At 33.3% G+C, this 20,316-nt stretch overlaps 1 protein-coding gene across 2 annotated transcripts in view; it reads right to left on the reverse strand.

Annotated features, from left to right (window-relative positions):
• Positions 1-319: 319 nt before the first annotated feature.
• Positions 320-20,316, reverse strand: part of IMMP2L (inner mitochondrial membrane peptidase subunit 2) — a 462,507-nt gene continuing 442,510 nt past the window's right edge. Inside the window, exons 6-7 of one of the 2 annotated variants that reach the window (XM_082784541.1) lie at positions 1,185-1,264; positions 320-759 (exon numbers count right to left, since the gene is read on the reverse strand). In XM_082784541.1, the coding sequence (XP_082640667.1) occupies positions 612-759; positions 1,185-1,264 (228 nt within the window). In that variant the 3' untranslated portion in view covers positions 320-611. The remainder of the gene's footprint in view (positions 760-1,184; positions 1,265-20,316) is intronic. The other variant, XM_082784542.1, reaches the window with a different exon arrangement.

Consider the following 20,316-nt stretch of genomic DNA (forward strand, 5'->3'; position numbering starts at 1 on the left):
ATGTTTATATAGCAGTCCCAAAAGAGATATTAAAAATATGTAAAATGTACTTGGTTTAATAATAAACACAAGCACATTAAAAGAAAAAAAAAAAAAGAAAAAAAAATATATATCATATACGATTAACTTTTCAGCTACAGAAGTACTGATTCTTCAGTATTAAAAATAATAAGACAATACAAAATATTATGTGTAAACGTATGGTTTTTTTTCCATACACAATCAACAATAATAATGAAGGATCTCTTTGGTTACTGATGAAACAAGCTGAATATAAAAGATTAAAATATTTTATTGAAGTTTTTAACAATTTCTTATCCAGAGAAACACAGGTAGAAACATAACAACTCAGTCATTTTACTGCTCCCAGAAAAACAGATCGTTGAAACCTACAACCAATGTGTAATTATTTCCAAACTAAATACTGCACAATGTACTGCTGTTTGAGATTATAACAAAGAACCAAAAAACCAATTTACTCTTAAGATGACATTTTAACATGAAAATATTGCATGTATTTGCTGATATGGTGACTGATGTTAAAGCACCCTTGGCTAAGCTTTTACAAGTGAACGTATAACAACTGCAGCTCTCGCTGGCTGAACTTGACTTCAGTGTTCTTCCATCGGAACATTTAGGTCACTCTTGCTCTTTCTGGAGTGGTTTGCGCTCTGGAGGTAGCATTGGCTGTAGCTTCTGCCAGCGCTTTGGAGGCCAGAGAATATGAGTAGCACGGGCATGTAGAAGTCCAAGAGAAACCTGTACCCAAAATATAAACCAGAGAGAATATTAACTATTGCAAATTAAGTGAAATCTGGGAGATATAAAGCATATGATGATTTGTTACAGTAATGAGAGAATACAAAGCAGAGTACTTTGTATGCATAAAGAATGTCCCATGCACGTAAGGACAGAAAAACTGCTTCAGTGACAATTTATTATTTTATTGATAAAACATTTTGTGGAACCCAATACAACTTGCTGAAATTTATTGTTTATAACAAGAATGAACTAGGAATGTTTCTTCAGGTTCAAGAAGCAGCAGCCAGTCAAAACAGTTAAGGTATTTTATAATCCACCAAAAGCTTGTGGTGATTAATTATTTTGGGTATGGCAGATAAAGGTTCAACTATCAATTCTGGATAAGTTCAACAAAACCTGTGTTTCAGCTTTGAGCTACATACATTAACCATAACAGGATGTTAGCTTTTCTCAAGCATGTCGTACGTTCCACATGTCTCTGTCTTCCAAGATTCAGTTTTGTCTACAACCAAAAATAGAAATCACTGTGAATTGTAAATATTTCCCTAGGATGAAAATGTATTTCTGGCAGAATTATTTGAAATATATTTATAAATCAAAGATTTTTGAAGTTCTAGGGCTACTTACACTTTACTCACATATTTTGCAAATGTTTTACATCGTATTATTTATTAACGTGTTACTTCAATAATTTTCCTTTACTTCAGTTTTAATTCAGTAAACTGAAATAAAAGTCTATATTGGAGATGCTTACAAATAAATCCTTTATAAGTGACATGGTTCAGAAAACTGAATGGCTTAGAAGACCTTAAGAAAAATATAAACACGGCTCTTTTCAATTACAGTATGAAATGCTTAGACTAAAACATTTTGAAGATTCTTGAAGAAATGCTTAGATTAAGAAATTTTGAGAATAGAAGCATCACATTTTCAGATTGGGATTTTACAGGCTTTGCTGGTCCATACTACTATGGAGTTAATCTCACTCAATTTGAAATACCTGAAGGATAGATTTCAACATCTTAAACTTTAGACTCCTTCTGAAAACCACAATGAGTAATAAGCTTCCCACTGTAAAGTAGACAACAACAATTTTATAAGTGGCATCTGGAAATAATGTATAGGCCTATTTGCCTGTTTTGTTATCATTTCTCATAAGAATAAGGAAACATTGGATAACAGTTTCTTAAACAAATTTTAAAGCCAAGAAAGAGGAAATGCTTCTTCAGTGTGCACAATTACATCATGTTTGACTATATTATACGGGATACTGAAGAGAACATACCAGAATAACAAACTGGTTCAGAAAATAATAGTAGAGGCAGATTCCATCACAGATAACTGAACAGTGTGGTCTCTATGATCCAGAATAGGAAACACTGAGAGAAAAAATATGTACTTCCTTTGTCCTTATATACTAATGATCTGATATTAGCTGTTATAGGAGCCAGAAGTTAAAAATACTTCTGGTTTGAACCTGTACAATCTTGCTAAAACTCACCACACCAAAAAAAAAAAAAAAAATCAGTAAGCAGGTAATTCAGCATTTTATGCAAATGGACACCAAATAGGCCCCTAGGAATATCTTCAACTAATTTTCTTGATTTAATTTCATAGGATTAATGTACATGTATATTCACCGGTCTCTCTCTACTACATAATCAAATCAGTGAAGCTGAAGTGGTCTATATCTAATTCCATATTCTGTAGCTTGATGAAGCAGGTGCTGAATTACTTGAATATAATTTGGTTAGTTAATAACCCACAATATCTAAAAGAATCTGAAGAAACTGAAATCACAGTCCAGCATCGTATTTTACTTGCTTGATCTCTTGCAAGGATCACTTATTTCCCTGATCCATTGCTTCTTTATCCTACACTTAAGCAAAGGACAATATATATCCAGACTGCAAAGTGACAACTCCTTTTTGATAGGATTTAGCTACACTTATTTATATAATTTATTTTATTTATATATTTTATTTATTTATTATTATGTTTTTATCATATTTATATTATATTATATTATATCATATCATATCATATTATATTATATTATATTATATTATATTATATTATATTATATTATATATTATATATAATATATAATATATATATTATATTTTTTATGTTTATAGAATTCACAATATCCTTTATCTTAATTATTCCATAAAGTGTTCTGCAAATGTATCACCTAGTGGATTTGTTCTCTGTATACAGCGTGATGGCACACATTACAGGTTGGTGTCAAAATAAAAAACTACAGCAAACCCCACTACTGCATATAAAATATGACAGCATTTGTACTGAGAGAAATATTAAAATACTCTTCTCAAACACAAATACCCTCTAATTTTCAAAGCTCTGTGTTTTTCTCAGAGCATTGCTTGTTACTGATATCAGTAGGAGGTCTGTACACAGACTGAGAATATAATAAATGAATCAAAACTTGTTTGAAGCTCAGACTGGGAATAATTTTGCCCAGAGGATTACTTCTACTGACCATCATCTGACTCGAAACTAATAAAGAAATATCCTTCTCATAAACCTGATTTACAGGACAACATGACAAGTGTTAAAAAGTAAAAAATGGGTATTGTAGGGTTATAGAAGTCTTTACTAAATAACAAATGACACAGATGCTATAGGGCTTATTTTATAATAACTTAAAGGCTCACTTTAAAAGCACCTTGCTGTCTGACTTCTGCAAAGAACCTTAATAACTTTTGCCATTGCCTATTATTATTCTGTAGTAACCACAGCAGCCATGAATTTCACAGAGGAAGGACAGAATTGTTTGCAGTGAATAACCTGTCCTTGTTAATGGGTTTACCCTCATCAAGGTTAGATGTGGATAAAGGGTGAACAGAAAGGACACACTTTCTGTTGAAACAGTGAAATACTGAAATAATCTATTAAAATAAAGATTGATCAGTTCTCTTACAGACATTACTTATTCTTTTTACTTAAGAAAATAAGTTTACCCCCTTTCCACATGAAAACTCTTTGCTAATATCTCTTGGTCATGTTTGTAAATGAAATACATTCCTCAATCTAAATAGTTGATCCTTATTTGTACATTATGAGCTATTAATTATTCTTGCTGTAGCAACAACAGATGTTATGTTGAACTTAATCAATATTATTCTTCCCAACCTGAGCTGTTAAGGCATTAACTTATATATATTTATATATTTAATATTTGAATATATAATTGACTGAGAAGTCTTTTTTTTTTTTTTTGATAGAAATTAAGATAGAAATTTTATCACAAAACAAGTTTTGAATGAATAATACTGTTTTGACACTGTTACTGTGACAAAAGCATATTTCCTCAAAGCCTGCTTGTTGTTACTATGTTAGTTGCATGGAGACTGATTAGTTTTGGCACTGCATTAGAGAAGATAAGCCTAAGCTTGGTTGTGTTACCAGCAGTGATATTTACATCTTTCTTTCTCATTCTGTCATAACAGGTTAGGATAAGAGCACCTCTGTTGGTATACAGTATGTAGTTGGTATACAGGCAAGTATATATTACTTGCCTTGATTCCAAAATACATCATTTTAAAATTCTCAATGATTTACAGACTGTACTCTCCACCTTTTCTCATCTGTTTGCTATTTGAAATCTTCACTGTCCCTTAGCATGATGCCTTTTCTAATCTCCAATCACAATGGGACAAGCAGCACTGAGACTGAGAATCCTGTGGAGAAGTAGCATACAGTGGTGCTCACCAAACCTTCTGTGAAATCCAGGTCCTCAGTCCAGATTTCAAGAAAGGGAAAAGTCTGGATAAGAATGTGACCTTAACAATGGTATTTTCAGCTTTCTCAGGATATGTAAAGTCTACTCAGGCTGTGATAATCACTTTAGGTTAGGAGCATTCCGCACTGTTATCTGTTTGCTTCTTTTCCCCTTGAACCTTTGGTGACTTGGATCTCAATTAAACAGGCAGGATTTTAACAACACTAAACCAGGAAAGTACAGTAGTACTGAATATAACCTGAGAAAGAAATACAGAACCAAAAGAATAGGTATCTACAACCTCTTCTAAATCTAGGCTCCTAAGTAGTCATTTTGCTAATTAGAAGTAATAATAAGACAAAAAGACAAAAAGCAGTACAAGAACATTTTGTTCTGCTGTTATTGTAACCCTGTAAGCCGGTATTGCCATTGCTAGTAACAAGCTGCAGATCTTGTACTAGCTCTGCAAGAACTTCTTGCTCAGGCTTTGTTAGAACTATCCTTGCCTGCTTAGAGTTTTATTTAGTTTGCTTATCTGCAACATTTTTTCCAATGATCTGCTGTTATATTTTGTTATAGTTTTGCTTATATTTGCTTATATTGCTTATATTTGCTTGTATTTCCTTATATTTGCATGATCTTTCAGTATAATAGTTTTTTGCTTGTTTGTTTGTATATAGCAAAAAGTAGAAAGAAATATATTTCTATGTAGAAAGAAATATTTATTATCTTCATGCAATAATGTGGATTACATGACTGTAGGCATAGGATAATAAGAAATGGGCACAGGATGACACTGAAGACTGCAAGCTTAAATACAACTCAGTAATGATCACTTGAAAAGCACCTGAGGAGGTGGACAAAAAGGTTTTAAGGCTGTCAAAGAGTTCAGAAGAACAAGGAGTGTAATAAACATACAACGTCTAATAAATACAGATAAAAATTATTTGCCAAGAAGTGAAGAAACAAGGCAAAATACATGTCAGGAAATGTATTAAATTTGCACCAAGAAAGTGAGGAAGAAGCAACCATCAACATCACATTCCTCCTGATGAAGAATTCAGGATGCCCACATATCCAGAATTTTTCCCTCTTTTTGAGGAGGACAAGTGCTTCAAAAAATATAAAATAACAGAAGAGATCTTGGAGTATCTAGATGTGACACAGGAAGATAAGCAAAGAGAATGGGAAGATAATAAAAAAAAAAACACAGTAGAAATCCTTAACGTTGGATCAACAGAAGAAATCTTACATTAAGAAATTAACATTAAGAAAACATTAAGAAATCTTTTCTTAACGTCCACTTGAATAAGTACTTAAATATGAATATAATTCCTCTTAAGAAAGAAATACTACTTAAAAATACTATCTTAAAATGATCTTGTTTTATCATGTTTAAGCCTAGAAAAAAAAAATAATTTGTGTTTTGTCTCCTGGTCCCATTAATAAACGTTTAAATGGTGCAAATCCTTTAAATCTCACTGGAAGAGAACAATAATAACTACCTATCTAGAAACAGAACTTAATTAAAAGTGCCACATATTATAACCTGTCTACTTGAGAAATTTCTTTAACTACTGGAAAATCACAATTTTTAACACATACGTTATTAGCCTTTGGTTTTGAGGAGTCACATTTGCTTTAGTCTCAGACGTTGTATAGCAGTATTGCACAGGCCTTCCAAAACCCAAGGACAATGACAAACATGCAAACACAAAAATTAAAGTTCTCTCAAGCCCAAAAGAGAAAACAGTACCAATCACAATTAGTGTTTCGAATTATGCTTTCTATTTCCTGAAGTACTATATTCTCACTGTGTTGTTGTTGTTGTTGTTATTGTTCTTCATATGTACATTAATAAAGAATCTTTATATACAGCCTTTCACATGCTCAGCATTATGGAACATCAGCTTACTTAAAACAATTTCCTCAGATTTTCTGTTGCATAACACAACATCATTTAGGATGGGGAAAATTCTTTAGCAGTATTGTTCTATGCAGACTGCATTTTGATGACTGGATACTTGCTTCTCCCCATACTGGTTCTGAAAGGTGCCCATGCACAGTAGGTGAAAAATCCCCTAATGTGGAGATAGCCAGGGAGATTTAGAGATGACCAGCAAACATACGGATTCTGGGAGACTGGAAATGTCAAATTTTTAAGGAGGTTGAAAACCATCTCCAAAAGGACGAGGTTAACGAGAAAGGAGAGAAAAAAAAGTTCTGGACTACTTCAGCCCCCAAATCTCAAAGAAAACCTCAGGATAGAAATACCTAGGCAACTATGCCGTGTTTCAGCTAAAATACTAACAAAAATATATAGTATGGGATAGGTATCTGTGTCAAATTAGATTGCTTGTCTTTAAGAAAGGTTGTTACACTGGGCTTTGATATTAGATTGTAGGTGTAAAATGGTCTCACAGAGAATTCTCCCAGTAAATTAGGCTCTTCAGAAAATCCATACTTTAATAGAAAGTAAACATGATTGCTATTACACTTCATTTTCTGTACATGGCTGAACTTTGAAACAGCTACTATCAAGTGCAGAAGCAGGAAAAAAAGGCTCAATAAAAATAAAATCTTGTGGATTACAGTAAAATCCCAGAGAAACCACTTCCTCTAGTAGAAGTACTTGGGATAATGAACAATGGCAGAAGAAACAAATATCCTTGACCTCCTTCTTTTTATGTATGTAAGAATCACAGACAGATGAAAATCAATAAATTAATGTGTAAATAAAACCATACCAAAACAGATTTTCTTTAATTTACATCAGCTTCCTGAAGGTTAGCAAAACAAGATGCTAACTAGCTCATGAATATTAAAAAAAAATACAGTAATCGATTCCGTTCAGCAAAATACTAGCATCTTCATCATTCTTTCCTCTTGTCCCTGAACAAATCAGACCTAATGGAGCCATACAGATCTAGTGACAAAGAAAAGAATGCAGCCCATTAATTTTGCTAGTAAGTGTTCCATTACGGTTCCATTAGTTTGATAGCTGAAGCAGCAGCTCCAGCTATAGATAAAACATTCCATATGCATTTTTTTTTCACAGAGCTACTGTATAATCAGTAAAGGTCGTTATCAAAGTTACCAAATTCAGAAGTATTTATACTGATAGCAAATATATTATAAAAGTATGTGAAAATATGTAAATCACATTGTGACAACAATTTCATTTTGAGAAAGTTTTAAATAGTGAAAATTGTGACACAAATATAACACTCAGAAGTAATGCACATGCACTACATGTGCATACAAGCACAGACATAATTGCAAAATAAGATATGAAAGAGAGTAATATGTTTCAAATGCAATGGATGATTCCCAGAATTAATAAAATTTGCTTGTTAGCACAAAGTATTTGTCTGAAATTCATCTACCAATTGTGACTGCTCTGATCCAACATGATTTTGCAATTTAAGCTGTTCATATCATAAGTAAGTGCATTGTAATAAAAACTCATCTTATTGATGGAATTGAAAAAAAAAATTACTAAATATCAAAATAACTGGGTTATATTCTCTTTTGTTCAATCATGTCTGCACATCTACTTTAAGCCTTAAGTTGCAAAAGAGATCAAGGAAGGAAATGATCACTGAAAATACAATATTTTTCACATATTAGATCTTTCTGCAGTTATTCATGCAGATAGAGACTGGTTTACCTTGAACTTGGATTAACATTTATAAAAGTAGTGGAGGTTTAAAGGAATTCATTATCAAGTAGTGTATTTTTAATCAATTTGTATAGGAATCAGCTGTCAATACCTAATACTACTAAATTAAATATAGTAGTGGGCTGGGTACAAATATTGTGTGAGCTAAGTTCTATCTCAGTGCATTATCTTGGAATAGTCAAGGATATATGATTGAAAGGGCACCAGAGCTAATTAATTTCTTTGTTCTTTCCTATTTTTTTCTTCAGTGTTTTCTAAAGTATTTTAAAAAGAGGTTAACATATGAGTGCTACTAGTCTTTTATCTTCAGTAAATAAGGCATTCTTAGAAATTATTCTTTCTTGCTTATGATTAACAGAACCATTATGCTAAATAGGTCCACAAAAAGATTTACAAACCAATCTATTATTTATTTTAGATTTCTAGTTACGAAAGTGGTGAAAGAATTTGCTTAGCGCACATTATGATGTGCTTTGCATGCTGCTTATACATAAATATAATTTAATAGTTAAAAGCTTTTTAACATTTCACTGGGTGAAGCACAAAATTCAGAGACTAAATAGGATTGCCACTAAGTCATGTAACTCAACAGAAGAATAACATGTACTAATAGCATTCATAAAAGAGCCCCACATTGAAAAGTAGTAATATATTTGCAATTCAATATTTTAAAGAATTGATAAATTAAGTGGCAGGAAACAATTTTCACAACACATTTATCATCTTCACATAGAAAACATTAGCTATTTCCCAAATCTGTTTGTATTAATTATTCAGGAATATATAAAAGTCTTCAATGTAAATTCCTATTCAGCAAGGCATTGTGTCAGTGCCAGCAGAGTTAGAAGAATGTCAGGCTTAGTGACATTATTCAGCTTAGTACACTGATATTGATTATGTGTACTGTCTTTCTTGACTGAATACTTAGGACACTATGCAGAAATGCTGTATGTTACAAATTAAGTTGATTTCCGTTTTTGTTCTGTTGTGTGTTATTAATTCAGAGTTTCATTCTAAAGCTTTGGCAAACACAACTCTGGGATTACAATGGCAGGTGTCACAGATCAGCTCTCAGAGCTCACAAACTACCCAGAGATTGCATTCGCATCTCACTATGCCACTTCACTGCAGACCCGATTCGTCTCTATGGGTTGGCTCTTGAGCAGGTGAAACCATGCTCTCCACTTCCATTGTCTGTGGTGTGCGCTCTCCATGTCACCACTCTGGCCACAAGATGGACTGTGATGCTCTTAAGTCCTGCTACAAGATTATTTCACTCATGCTCTGCTTTCAGCACACACTCATGGAGGTGTCCCGCAACACCTGCCTCTTAGAAAGCAGGACCTTGTAATGAGTGACTAGCATTGCAAAGCTGAGCAAACAAGCTAAGATGAAAGATCAAATTCCACCAAAGTTCTGAAAGTGTGGCCCACACAAAATTAATCTTTTTTCTTTTTCTTTTTTTCCTGTCAGAACACAATAATAGGCTTCAGTTTCTAGATGCACTCAAATTCTTCTTCAAGACATGGAAGACATTCTTCTTCAAGAATGGAAGAAAAAAATCCTGCACATTAGTTAGCTCTTGCTAACTAATTTGTATTCTACATACTCTTCTCAGAAGCTCAGGAAAGCACCCTGTCTCACTGGTCAGAAATCAGGGCTATTTATAAACCCAGAGAAGTGTCAACACCAAGGGATGCTATGGAAAACATCCCATCCCACTGCTGCCCCAGCTCTGTAAGGGGTAGTGCCAGCCTGGCACCCAGACAGGGTGGCATTGGCAGCACCAGACCCCAGGTGTCTGGGAAATGGTCATTACCTTAAATTTTACTTGGCAGATACCTGGCAAACAGGGAAGATCATGCTACTATAATTATCAAATGCTGAGGTAAGGAAAAAAAAAAAAAAAAAAAGTAAAGAAGGTCAGCAGTAGCAAGAAAAGCTAGTTCAGGGAAGTAGGTGAGAAAATATCTATGAATTAAAAAATAAATAAATAATGGTGCAGCATGTTACAACATTACAACTGTTATTGGAGAAATGTTCAGAAGTTTTCAGTAATAGCTTGTATGATCAGCAAATAGATCTGCCAACATACTCAAAGCTTCTCCATTTTTATCACACATTTCCACAGTTTTAATCTGATACAAATGAAGTTACAGAATCACAGAATCACAGAATTTCTAGGTTGGAAGAGACCTCAAGATCCTCAAGTAAGTTGTTGCAATACTGTTAATAAAATCATTTTGACTTTCTCTTACCTTAAAAGACCAATGTTCAATAGAGTATTTCACTTAATTAAATATTTCAAGAAAGATCCTACTGTGAGGCTTGCTTATATTTTCCTCTAAAATGGCATGGAGAAGCAGTTTGACTTACACAAAACATGCTGTTGGCAATATAAGCTATGAAAAGCAATGGGGAGTAAATATTCAGTGAGCAGCTAGGATATCAAAATGTCATTAAATAGCTTCATGATATGTTATTAAAATTATAAAATACTTTTTAATAGAGGTCTTTGTGTGAGGATGGCTAGAGCTCATCTAAAATGGTAAATTTCATCAAGATAATTGTGCATACGTAATCTCCCTGGGCTGATTTAGAAGAAAAAAATAACACAGAAATACTTTATATATACACAAAGATTTTTCTCCCCCTTATAGCTATAATAAAAGCTATGAATTTAAGAATGTTTAAATACTTCCTCTCTTGTCTTTATCTGATTTATTCTGTATTTTCCTTGAACCTACATAGAAGAGATTACATGTACTAAAACCAACTTTTACTTTACTTGGAAAAAGCTGTCCCCAAAACATTAATTTTTCCCTTAATCAATCTTCATATTACTTAGAATTCCATGTTTTTATGATACTGTGACATCTGTCAAATTCTTGGTATAATTCAGATCATATATCTATCCTTTCACTTTGTAACAGAAGTGATTAAATAATCAACCCTATTAATTACGAATATAATTTCCTCATCCTACATAACTAATCCTTTTCATATTCACTTTTTTTTTTTTTTTTTATTTAGTTCATTCCTGATCAGCTTAAGATAATGGCATAACAGGTTCTGCTGAGGAAAAAAGCTTCACACTAAAAAAGTAATCAGAAGTATATTAACATTCATATCCTTATTCAGATGCTGTCGCAGTTCTGTGCAAGCTTGAGTCTACAAAGCTAGATTTCACATCAGATGATTGTTTAATTCTCCACAGAAAATTCCCTCAGTGAGGAAACAGGTTTCATGTGTGGTTATGGAGAAGGAAATTTTATAGAGAAGTGACTGTATTGGATCAAACCACCAGGCCTGGCCCATGTACTGGGGCACGCAGGTAGAGCTGACTGATCCTAAGGAGACGCAGGAGACCAGCAGCTGGGGTGATGCAGCTCCCTATCATTATGCAGATGTCAGAAGAACAAAGAAGACCATGTTTGGGCTTCCTGACCATTACATTAGAGGTCCAGTTCACTGGCCTAAACAATGAGGTCCGTTCTGCCATTTGAGATGTCCCAGGAAACTTCTAATGGCCACGGTGTCTCCACATTGAGGAGGATACAGGATTCCTGCAAGTCCCGTGCTGCTGCTTCTTACTGCACATGAATGTCTCAGATTCACTAGGGCATAGGAAAAATACTTTTCTATGGAATGTATTTTTTTCCCCTTCTATTTTCCCCTTGCTTTCTAGTTTTCTTTAACACATCATTAAGTAACAAGACAGAATACCATAAACCAAATAACCGAGGCACAGACTGCGTTCATTCAAAATGAAAAGTTACCTTCCTCTTTAGCCAAACACAGTAACCAGATTTAATCCACTACTTCGCCATCAAGAGCTATATTTACCTCAAGAAGACATTAAGACTTGTTCTTAAGCTATACAGCATGAGCAAGAAAGTAATGGAAGACTAATGAATTCAGTTTCCTGCATATTTAATAAAATATTCTCTCATAGTCGTAATCAAGCCATAGTTCAGAAAAGCATGTGCTGAACTTTAAATATTCAAGTAAAACACTTGAGCACATTATTAAAATTAAGTAAAATAAAATAAAATGAATATAATTTCCAGAGAGCTGATGATCCAGATTTATTAACTCTTTAAATTACTCCATTTTTCAGACTATATGCAGCTATTAGGCTACTTTAACAAAATATAACCATACAGGACTGCCAGGTCATCAGTAAATGAAAAGGATTAACACAGTTAGGAGCTGAAAGATCTAAATGTTAAAACAACACCATTAAAAATAATTCATTATATGGAGCTCTTCCACTTCCAGAATAAAAATCAACCAAATTAAAATTCCTTTTAAGTGCTTACCTTTGTTACACAATCTTACTCAAGATATACTGCAAATCCAACATTTGTTTTGTACCTCTATGTTTTAGAGGACAGAAATCACATTTTAGGTCAGCAGCAGACCACATATCCATCACCATTGCTATAATGCCTGGAGATCCAAATACTGTCTCTGACATTAGCTGAGGAGACAGCAGTAGTGACATGCAGACAGCACAATCTGACACATTTTCATCAGTCTACTCTGGAAAAATATAGTCTGTATGTTTACTGAGTTGTTTTTTTCTGCTTCAGGATCTTAACATGCAAAGTAAATTAAATAAAAAAAAAAAAAAAAGTGATCCATATTTTAAAATAAATATGATTCTGAGGCCATTATGCATAGTTCATCTTCTAGCTTGCTTTACAGTACTGAATTACTGTCAGCTACAGGTAAATGCTATGGAATGATGGCAGTTGCCATTGCTTTGCAAGGGAGATCTGGCAACCCGTCTGAAGAGTCTTTGTTCCCTTACTACTGAACAACTTAAGCAACCCAATCTGAACTTGATGACTATGCATTCTTGTTTCCCAAACAATATTTTGTGTATTTCCTTGTTCAATGAGTCCAATGCTTATTTTAATTGAACAGAAAACAAAACAAAAAGAACTCACACCAAAACATGCAGAGACATGCTTCCATGCTATATTGTAAATTTCCTGCAGTAATCCAAGTCCCCATGCTGTCTGGAGTCATACACAGACAGAGGAGAATCCGAAGCTGCCTTGTCCATCTGGTGGTATGCACCATTAACCCATCTGAAGAGTGAATCAATCTCAAACTGGAAGCTGCCACACCGTATGTTTGTGGCCATGAGGATGGGATTTTAACCATGAGTCAAATACATATTATATATATATGTATTTGTATATAATATAATATAATATACATATCATGATACTCTAAACACATAAAGTAAGAAGATGGAAGTTAGTATCTAATGATAGGGAATAGTGATATAGGGATAATGATAGGTTCTTGTGAAAAGCAAGCAAATGCAGGGCCAGAATCTCAAGAAATTTCAGAAAAAAAATAAAAAGGATGTTGTAGGTAGAAAAACAACTTTGGATAGGTGTTAAGAGTTGTTTGAACAACTCATGCCCTCAAATTAGATTTCCTTTCCAGGCCTCAGTAACAACACAAACTCAGTGAACATTACCTAAAACTGGAAGACATTTCCATTTAGTACTACTGCATTAAGTAAGAGGTTGAGAGCTTCGAACTCTGCAAGAAAAATCTTTAACCTCCATTGTAATGGCAGTCTCACACAGCATCTTCTATGTTCTACAGCAAAGCAGCTCTTTCTGCAATCTCAGAATACTTTTACATCACCTTTCTTCATACTCTCTTCCAGATCTCTGCAGAAAATAATTTAGAACCACTGCATGGCTCTCTAGTACATGTTTGTGCAGGGAAGCACTGATCATATCTGGACAGGATCCTGATGCTTTCCTATGTGTTAAATCTAGCTACAACTCTGCAGAGTTTCTAGATTCACAAAAAGCCATCTCAGCTGTCTGATTGCAATGAAAGCAAATTGTTATGGTCATCTTTTGAATCTCAAAGAATATGAGTTTCTAAGGAGAACTCCTCAAAAAGGAGATGAAACAAATATAAAATCAGTAGAATATATACTGTATATGCTACTATAGCAACTATCCAGATAAGAAAATAATAAAAGTGATTTATTCTTGTATTCTTGGCTGGCCTCAGTTAATTAAAAAAAAAAAAAAAAAGCTTAAAAAAGCTTAAATGCTTCTCTAGTTTCAGTTGCTGAGTTTACAATTCAATCAATTTTTTGTTGTGAAGTAAAACTTAGCCATGCCCAGCCCTTATGACTTTGCATTAATTTAAATGCAACTGCAAAAAATAATAATAATAATAATTCTACTAGCCTGTACTATGGCATTATTATGAACACTGCTTAGTCACTAATATTCATTTCTGAAAACACTAAACAAAACCGTTAACCTGATAAAAATGCTAGCAGGGTATATGAAAAATATATAGAGAGAAATTGAGACTCTCTCTTAAAAGTCAACATTTTCTCAAAGCTGTGACAATCAAAAAAAAAAAAAAAAAAAGTTAAATTACCATTTACTGTCCTTTAGTACATTATATACATATTCATTAACTTTGGTACAAAATACACACAAAATTTTCCTTTAGTTGACTGTCATAGATTGAAGCTACTAGAAGATATCAAAAACTCTATTATGTCAAAGCACATCTTCTACTAAATTTATCTCTGCTACAATAACAAGGTTGAGCCTATTTGATGATTATCATTTGAGATTTATTACTGAGAACCATGCCAAAATTAATCTCTATTTAATGAGTTTTTCTGAAAGGGGTTTAAAATATCAAAATTTTGCAACATGTTCATTAGAACTATTTGTAAGTAATTTAAAATGATAGGTTATAAGTAAGTTGTGATTGGATCCTAAAGCCGTGTCAGAAATAGTGTTCAGATGACAGACTGTCAGATAATTTCGTGCTTGACACATGGGTCCAGTTGATCACTAAATAGTGACATTTTTATTGTCATCTTGAAAAAAGAAAATTAAATTTTCTCCCCTTGCAAATTTTTTTCCTTCCCTTTCCCTCCTAGATCATGGCACATCAACACCATCCAACTGGAAACTAGAAAATTGTGAATTACTCAATTTGTGTTCCCCAGCTTCTACGTTACCAAACACCACTGTTACAATATGAGAGCCATAAATTGAACAGAAAAGGTAACAAAGATGCTCATGAGGCCTTAATTTTTCTCAATTTGACAGAGACACTAACATGATGAGTTATGGCATTTCTGTGATAAATCCTTTTTGGATTTGGAGTGTGTCAAATTTTATCAGTCAGGAGTCAACAAGTTTCTCATGACATCTCGCCCATGGGGAAAGCATTGGGTGCAAGTTTTTGTTTTACTTTGCTGTTTTAAGCATATTGTAAGAATTGCTGTAAAGGTTCTGAAAACTCCTCAGCCTTCAAAGTATAGTATAAAACCTGCATTAAAAGTAAAAAAGTATAAAACATATAAAAGAAATATACAGAAATAAAAAGGGCCCTTTATTTTTCATAAATAATCTACTTGAGCTGAGGAGTGTTTAAAATTATAGTCGCTAACAAAAGTACCAGAATTATTTTTGTTAATAATATGTATTTGTTCATCCACAGAAAGTTAATTAGATGACAATAAAACAAATGGATATTGAATGTCAAAATGAACACCGGAGTATCTTTTTCACCAGTGATATGACAGTGATAGAATAAAAATAAAAATAAAAATAAAAATAAAAATAAAAATAAAAATAAAAATAAAAATAAAAACCTGTATAGTCATTTTTTTCATAACTTTTTGGTTGTGATTATAATTTTAAGGGTATTTAAGAGACTATTCACTGACATTGGTGTTTCCTAGAGGAGACAAAACTATCCAGAACCAATAATGTATTGTTCTGTTCTTTCTAAATAATGATACATGACATATATAAAAAGCCATCCTGAGCTGTGAATTTCTTAATGTCTTAGTTTCAGATGTTATTTGAATTTTGGCTGGAGTCTGGAACTCTTCCTCAAACTGATTAGTAACTTATTTGAAAGATAGTTGCAGTAAATCTGAGAGGACTGTTCCTGTAAGCCAGTGCTGTTCCTCATGTATAAGGACACCTGAATCTGACCCTAAGATTTATTTAATTTTCTTTGTAAAATGGAAGATTAAGACAAACAAAACAAAACACACACACACGAAATGAAATGAAATGAAATGAAATGAAATGAAATGAAATAAAATAAAATAAAATAAAATAAAATAAAATAAAATAAAATAAAATAAAATAAAATAAAATAAAATAAAATAAAATAAAATATGGAAGATTGTAAAATATGCACCTGTTAAACTTCACCTCTTGTATCTTACTGGTTTCAACTGTTAATGTATAGAACAGTGCAAACAGCAAAGCTTAACGGTATTATTACTCTGACATAAGTAGATGTCAGTCTAGTATTGTGCTGCATTTTCCTTTTGATGAGGACTATTATTTCTAATAGGCATAACATGTAACAATACCACAGCTTGTCATAACTTATCTGGGAAACACAAGAGTTTGCAGCCAATTCATGAGATTTATTAATGTCACTAGTATACAGACACTGTTTTTTTATGGTACTTACTGAAGTGCTAAAGAAACATACTTTGAGTCACAGGAAAAAAATAAATATATGTATATATATATATCAGTGGAATACTAGGTTTTCCAAACCAAAAAAAAAAAAAAAAAAGAAAAAAAGAAAAAAGAAAAAAGAAATACAGCTCAGATATTTTGAGTTCCACAGCAGAAATGTGAATGCTACTAAAGATTCTTTCCAGCATTAAAAAGTGTTGATGACCTGAGGGACTTGTTTAGAGAACTTGTTTGTCTACCAGAACAAAGCCGTACTCAAACAAGGAGGAACACTCATTCCCTCCAAAATGTATAAAACTCCTGTACATTTATGTGAGTAGTGAGCAGCCAATTGCCTCACAGACATTAGACTCAGACAGCTATTAGAATAAAGTGCAGACTACTGTAAAATTTACAATAAGACTGACACAAAGCTTATTAGATTTAAAGGATGTAATTTCATTTGTTTCAATGGACACTGGTTTTAACCCTATTGGTATGATCCAGTGTCTACTGAAGCACATGGAAAAATAACCACAAAAGAAATCATATGCAGGCCCTATTCCAAGCTCCTTAGATGGATGAAGACAGAAATCCAGAGAAGATTTTTATTACTATTGTCCTTGGCTTATCCTGTTGTATTTTTTCATATTTCAAGTGTACATGCTTTTACATAGAAAAAGTTCATTAGAAATAATCAGAGAACAATTCCAAAAGATTCCTGTGTATACTTGCTACAGTCTTGCCTTCTGTAGAGCAACTGGCTACATAAATGTCTTTTTGACCTAAAAATTCGTGTTTGCATGCTGGAGGAAATACTGAATGCATAAAGGAAATACTTTAGGTGTTTTAATATCCCCAAGCTAACATAATTTGAGTCATGAAGACATAAGAAACAGACTGATTTAAGTTGTCATTTAAATACTCTTTGTTGAAGTTCTCTGATGTCTAAAACAAAAGTGTGAGAGAGCAGTAATCTCTGATAAAAATATCAAGGTTGTTTAGAGAAGTTTAAAATACATATTAAATTCAGGAAATCAAAGCTAGAAAACTGAGTTCAAGAAAATATTTAGGGATCAGATTTAAGGTCAATGAAGACTGAATTGCTTGTTTACTAGATCTTCTCTCAGTATACTCTTGAAACACTGTGAGAAAATCAGCAAGTTTGGATTCTCCCACTTAACACAATAGCCTAAATTTAAAAACTTTGTAGACAACCAGTGGAAGGAGAGGACCTCAACAAAGTGATATAAACTCACTGTAAACAAATAAGTCTTTCCCATTTCTCTCCATGGATTATAGATGGAGGCTAGGCAACTGTGCTATTAATTTGGGTGTCTCTGTTCAAGGCTTACAATTAGATTAAAAGAATCTGGGCTTTTATATTGCCTTAAAGATTATGTAATGTTCTCCATTAAAATCCATCTGTTCAAAAGGCATTCTCAAAATAAATGGAAAACATTTGACATTAAATTAACTTCCTAAATGACTTAATTCTAAATTTAGAGAGGACAACAGCAAAGCTCCCTTTGGACTTCACCAGCCCAAGACCACTATACAGTACTTGATACTGCTTTTCCTCCCCACTTCATGAATAAATACGGGGGAGGGGAAAAGGATCGGGAGAGAAATGTCGTTTGTCTGTTTCCCTCAGAAAACTATGGCAGAAATCCTTCCTTTTATACTAAAGGAGAGCAGTAAGAATTGCAAGCGGATTACTGTACATAGGTTACAGTGTTTGAAATCTTAGTGACCTTGAGTAGAATCAGTTCCGAAGTGCAATTTGTTAAATACCATTATATTAAATGACAGCTATGGGAGTGAGGGACTATGAGAATAGTAAAGCCAAAGTCCCTTGGGGTAGTCAGATAAAATGTAGCAGAATCTGTCTAAATAGCACATTTGTTATATCTAGTTTTGTTGCTTTAAAATCTTTCAAAAAATCTTTCACTCAGGAAGCTGCTGTGCTCAGTGGCAGAAATTACTCAGGAAGCTGCTGTGCTCAGTGGCAGAAACCACCTCATCTCAGCTATCACAAAGACATTGTTGTATACTGCCTCTGTTCTAACCATGACTATATATTGTCCCCCCCCCCAAAAAAAAAAAAAAAATCACTGATGCAAAGCTGGGTTAAAATACTCATTTTAGAAGTAAAGCATAAATTAAAAACAAAGACTTCTTGGCTACTATGAAATTACTCAAAACTGTCTTTTTTTTTAAATAAATAAATAAATAAATAAATAAAAAGTTTATTTAAGCTCAAGTCCTAGGTTTTCTTTTTTAGATTCCACTTTCTGTGAAGTAGATATGACATGTTTTCTCTATGGTACCACATCTGAAATGAGTTAGTCACTTTATACTACCCACAGTCAAAAGAACTTCATCTAAAAGTACTTTAAGATTGGATCTTTTGTGTGAAGCCTAAGCAATCCGCAGCCAGTGAAGAATAAAAATATATTGAGGATTCACTGCAAGACATGCAACCATGAGATGCAGAAATAATTGCTGGAAAATATCAGAAGCTGGTGTGCTATGGAAAGTTTAGGCTTCATCTAGTTTTAGACAGTTCTATGTGTCCTGCTAATTTTATGTGTCAGGTTATGTACATAGTATTATACTATCATAAACAAACAAACAAAAAAAGCTTTTTTTTTTTTTTTTTTTTTTTTTAATCAAAGGCATGTTTGTCAGTTTCCTGGTCCCTTACTTTCAATACAATTATTTCTCCAACGGTGCCTAGTTTAACTAACAGTTAACTAACACATAATACTTTTAGTCATTTATGATTATAACTTTTGTATATGGTTACATTAAACTAACATGACTCTAAGTTTCATTTTTCACAGTATTTGTTAAGCTTAAGTGAACTATATGGTTCTGGTTTCAGTTTGAAATAGGAAAGAAAAGGAAAAACTGATAGAAACGAAGTGGTTATATTTAAAGATTTATGCTGGAACTCTGTTTCTGCAGGTAGTGCATGAATATTTTCTCTGAAATGAAGTGTCCTTGATATACTCTTCTTGTGCTTTATACTGTTCCATGAATTATAGAAGAATCCACACTGGCTGTGTATGTTATTTTGGAAGAGTCACCACCCTCCTTAGACTGGAGTAAGGAAAACTGTGTCATCCAATCAGCAGTCTTGGTAGCACCACAGACTTGCCCAAAGGAAAAACTAGAGTTCAACTAGAAAATTGTCTCCAGAAATAAGCCTTGAGAAAGAAATACTAAGTCAGGTTAAAAGCACATGGACACTGTTTCTGGGAGGAAACAACGATTAAGCACACTGTTAACTGTGTATGGCTAATTGGAATAAGAAGCCATGATACAGTTCCTAGAACAGTGTAGCCTTTCCATCTGCAGATGAAAGAAAAGTGTGCATAGCATGTACTAAAAGTAGATGCAGATTTATTATTTTTTTTATTAAGTCATGAACATACCCTAAAATTCACACAAAATTCATCTGGCAGGTCACAAACCTTGATATCCACAGAATTTGTAGCATTTTTAGAAGAGCAGTAAGAGCCAAGACATTAAAGACTGTAGAAAGGCTGGCACTATGCAGCAGGTCCATTGCAGATCCTGAGAGTTTTTCAGCTGGGGAAGCCTCAGCTTTTTCAAAT

Source organism: Aythya marila, assembly GCF_965140915.1.
Source record: "Aythya marila genome assembly, chromosome: 1".
Lineage (NCBI taxonomy): Eukaryota > Metazoa > Chordata > Aves > Anseriformes > Anatidae > Aythya > Aythya marila.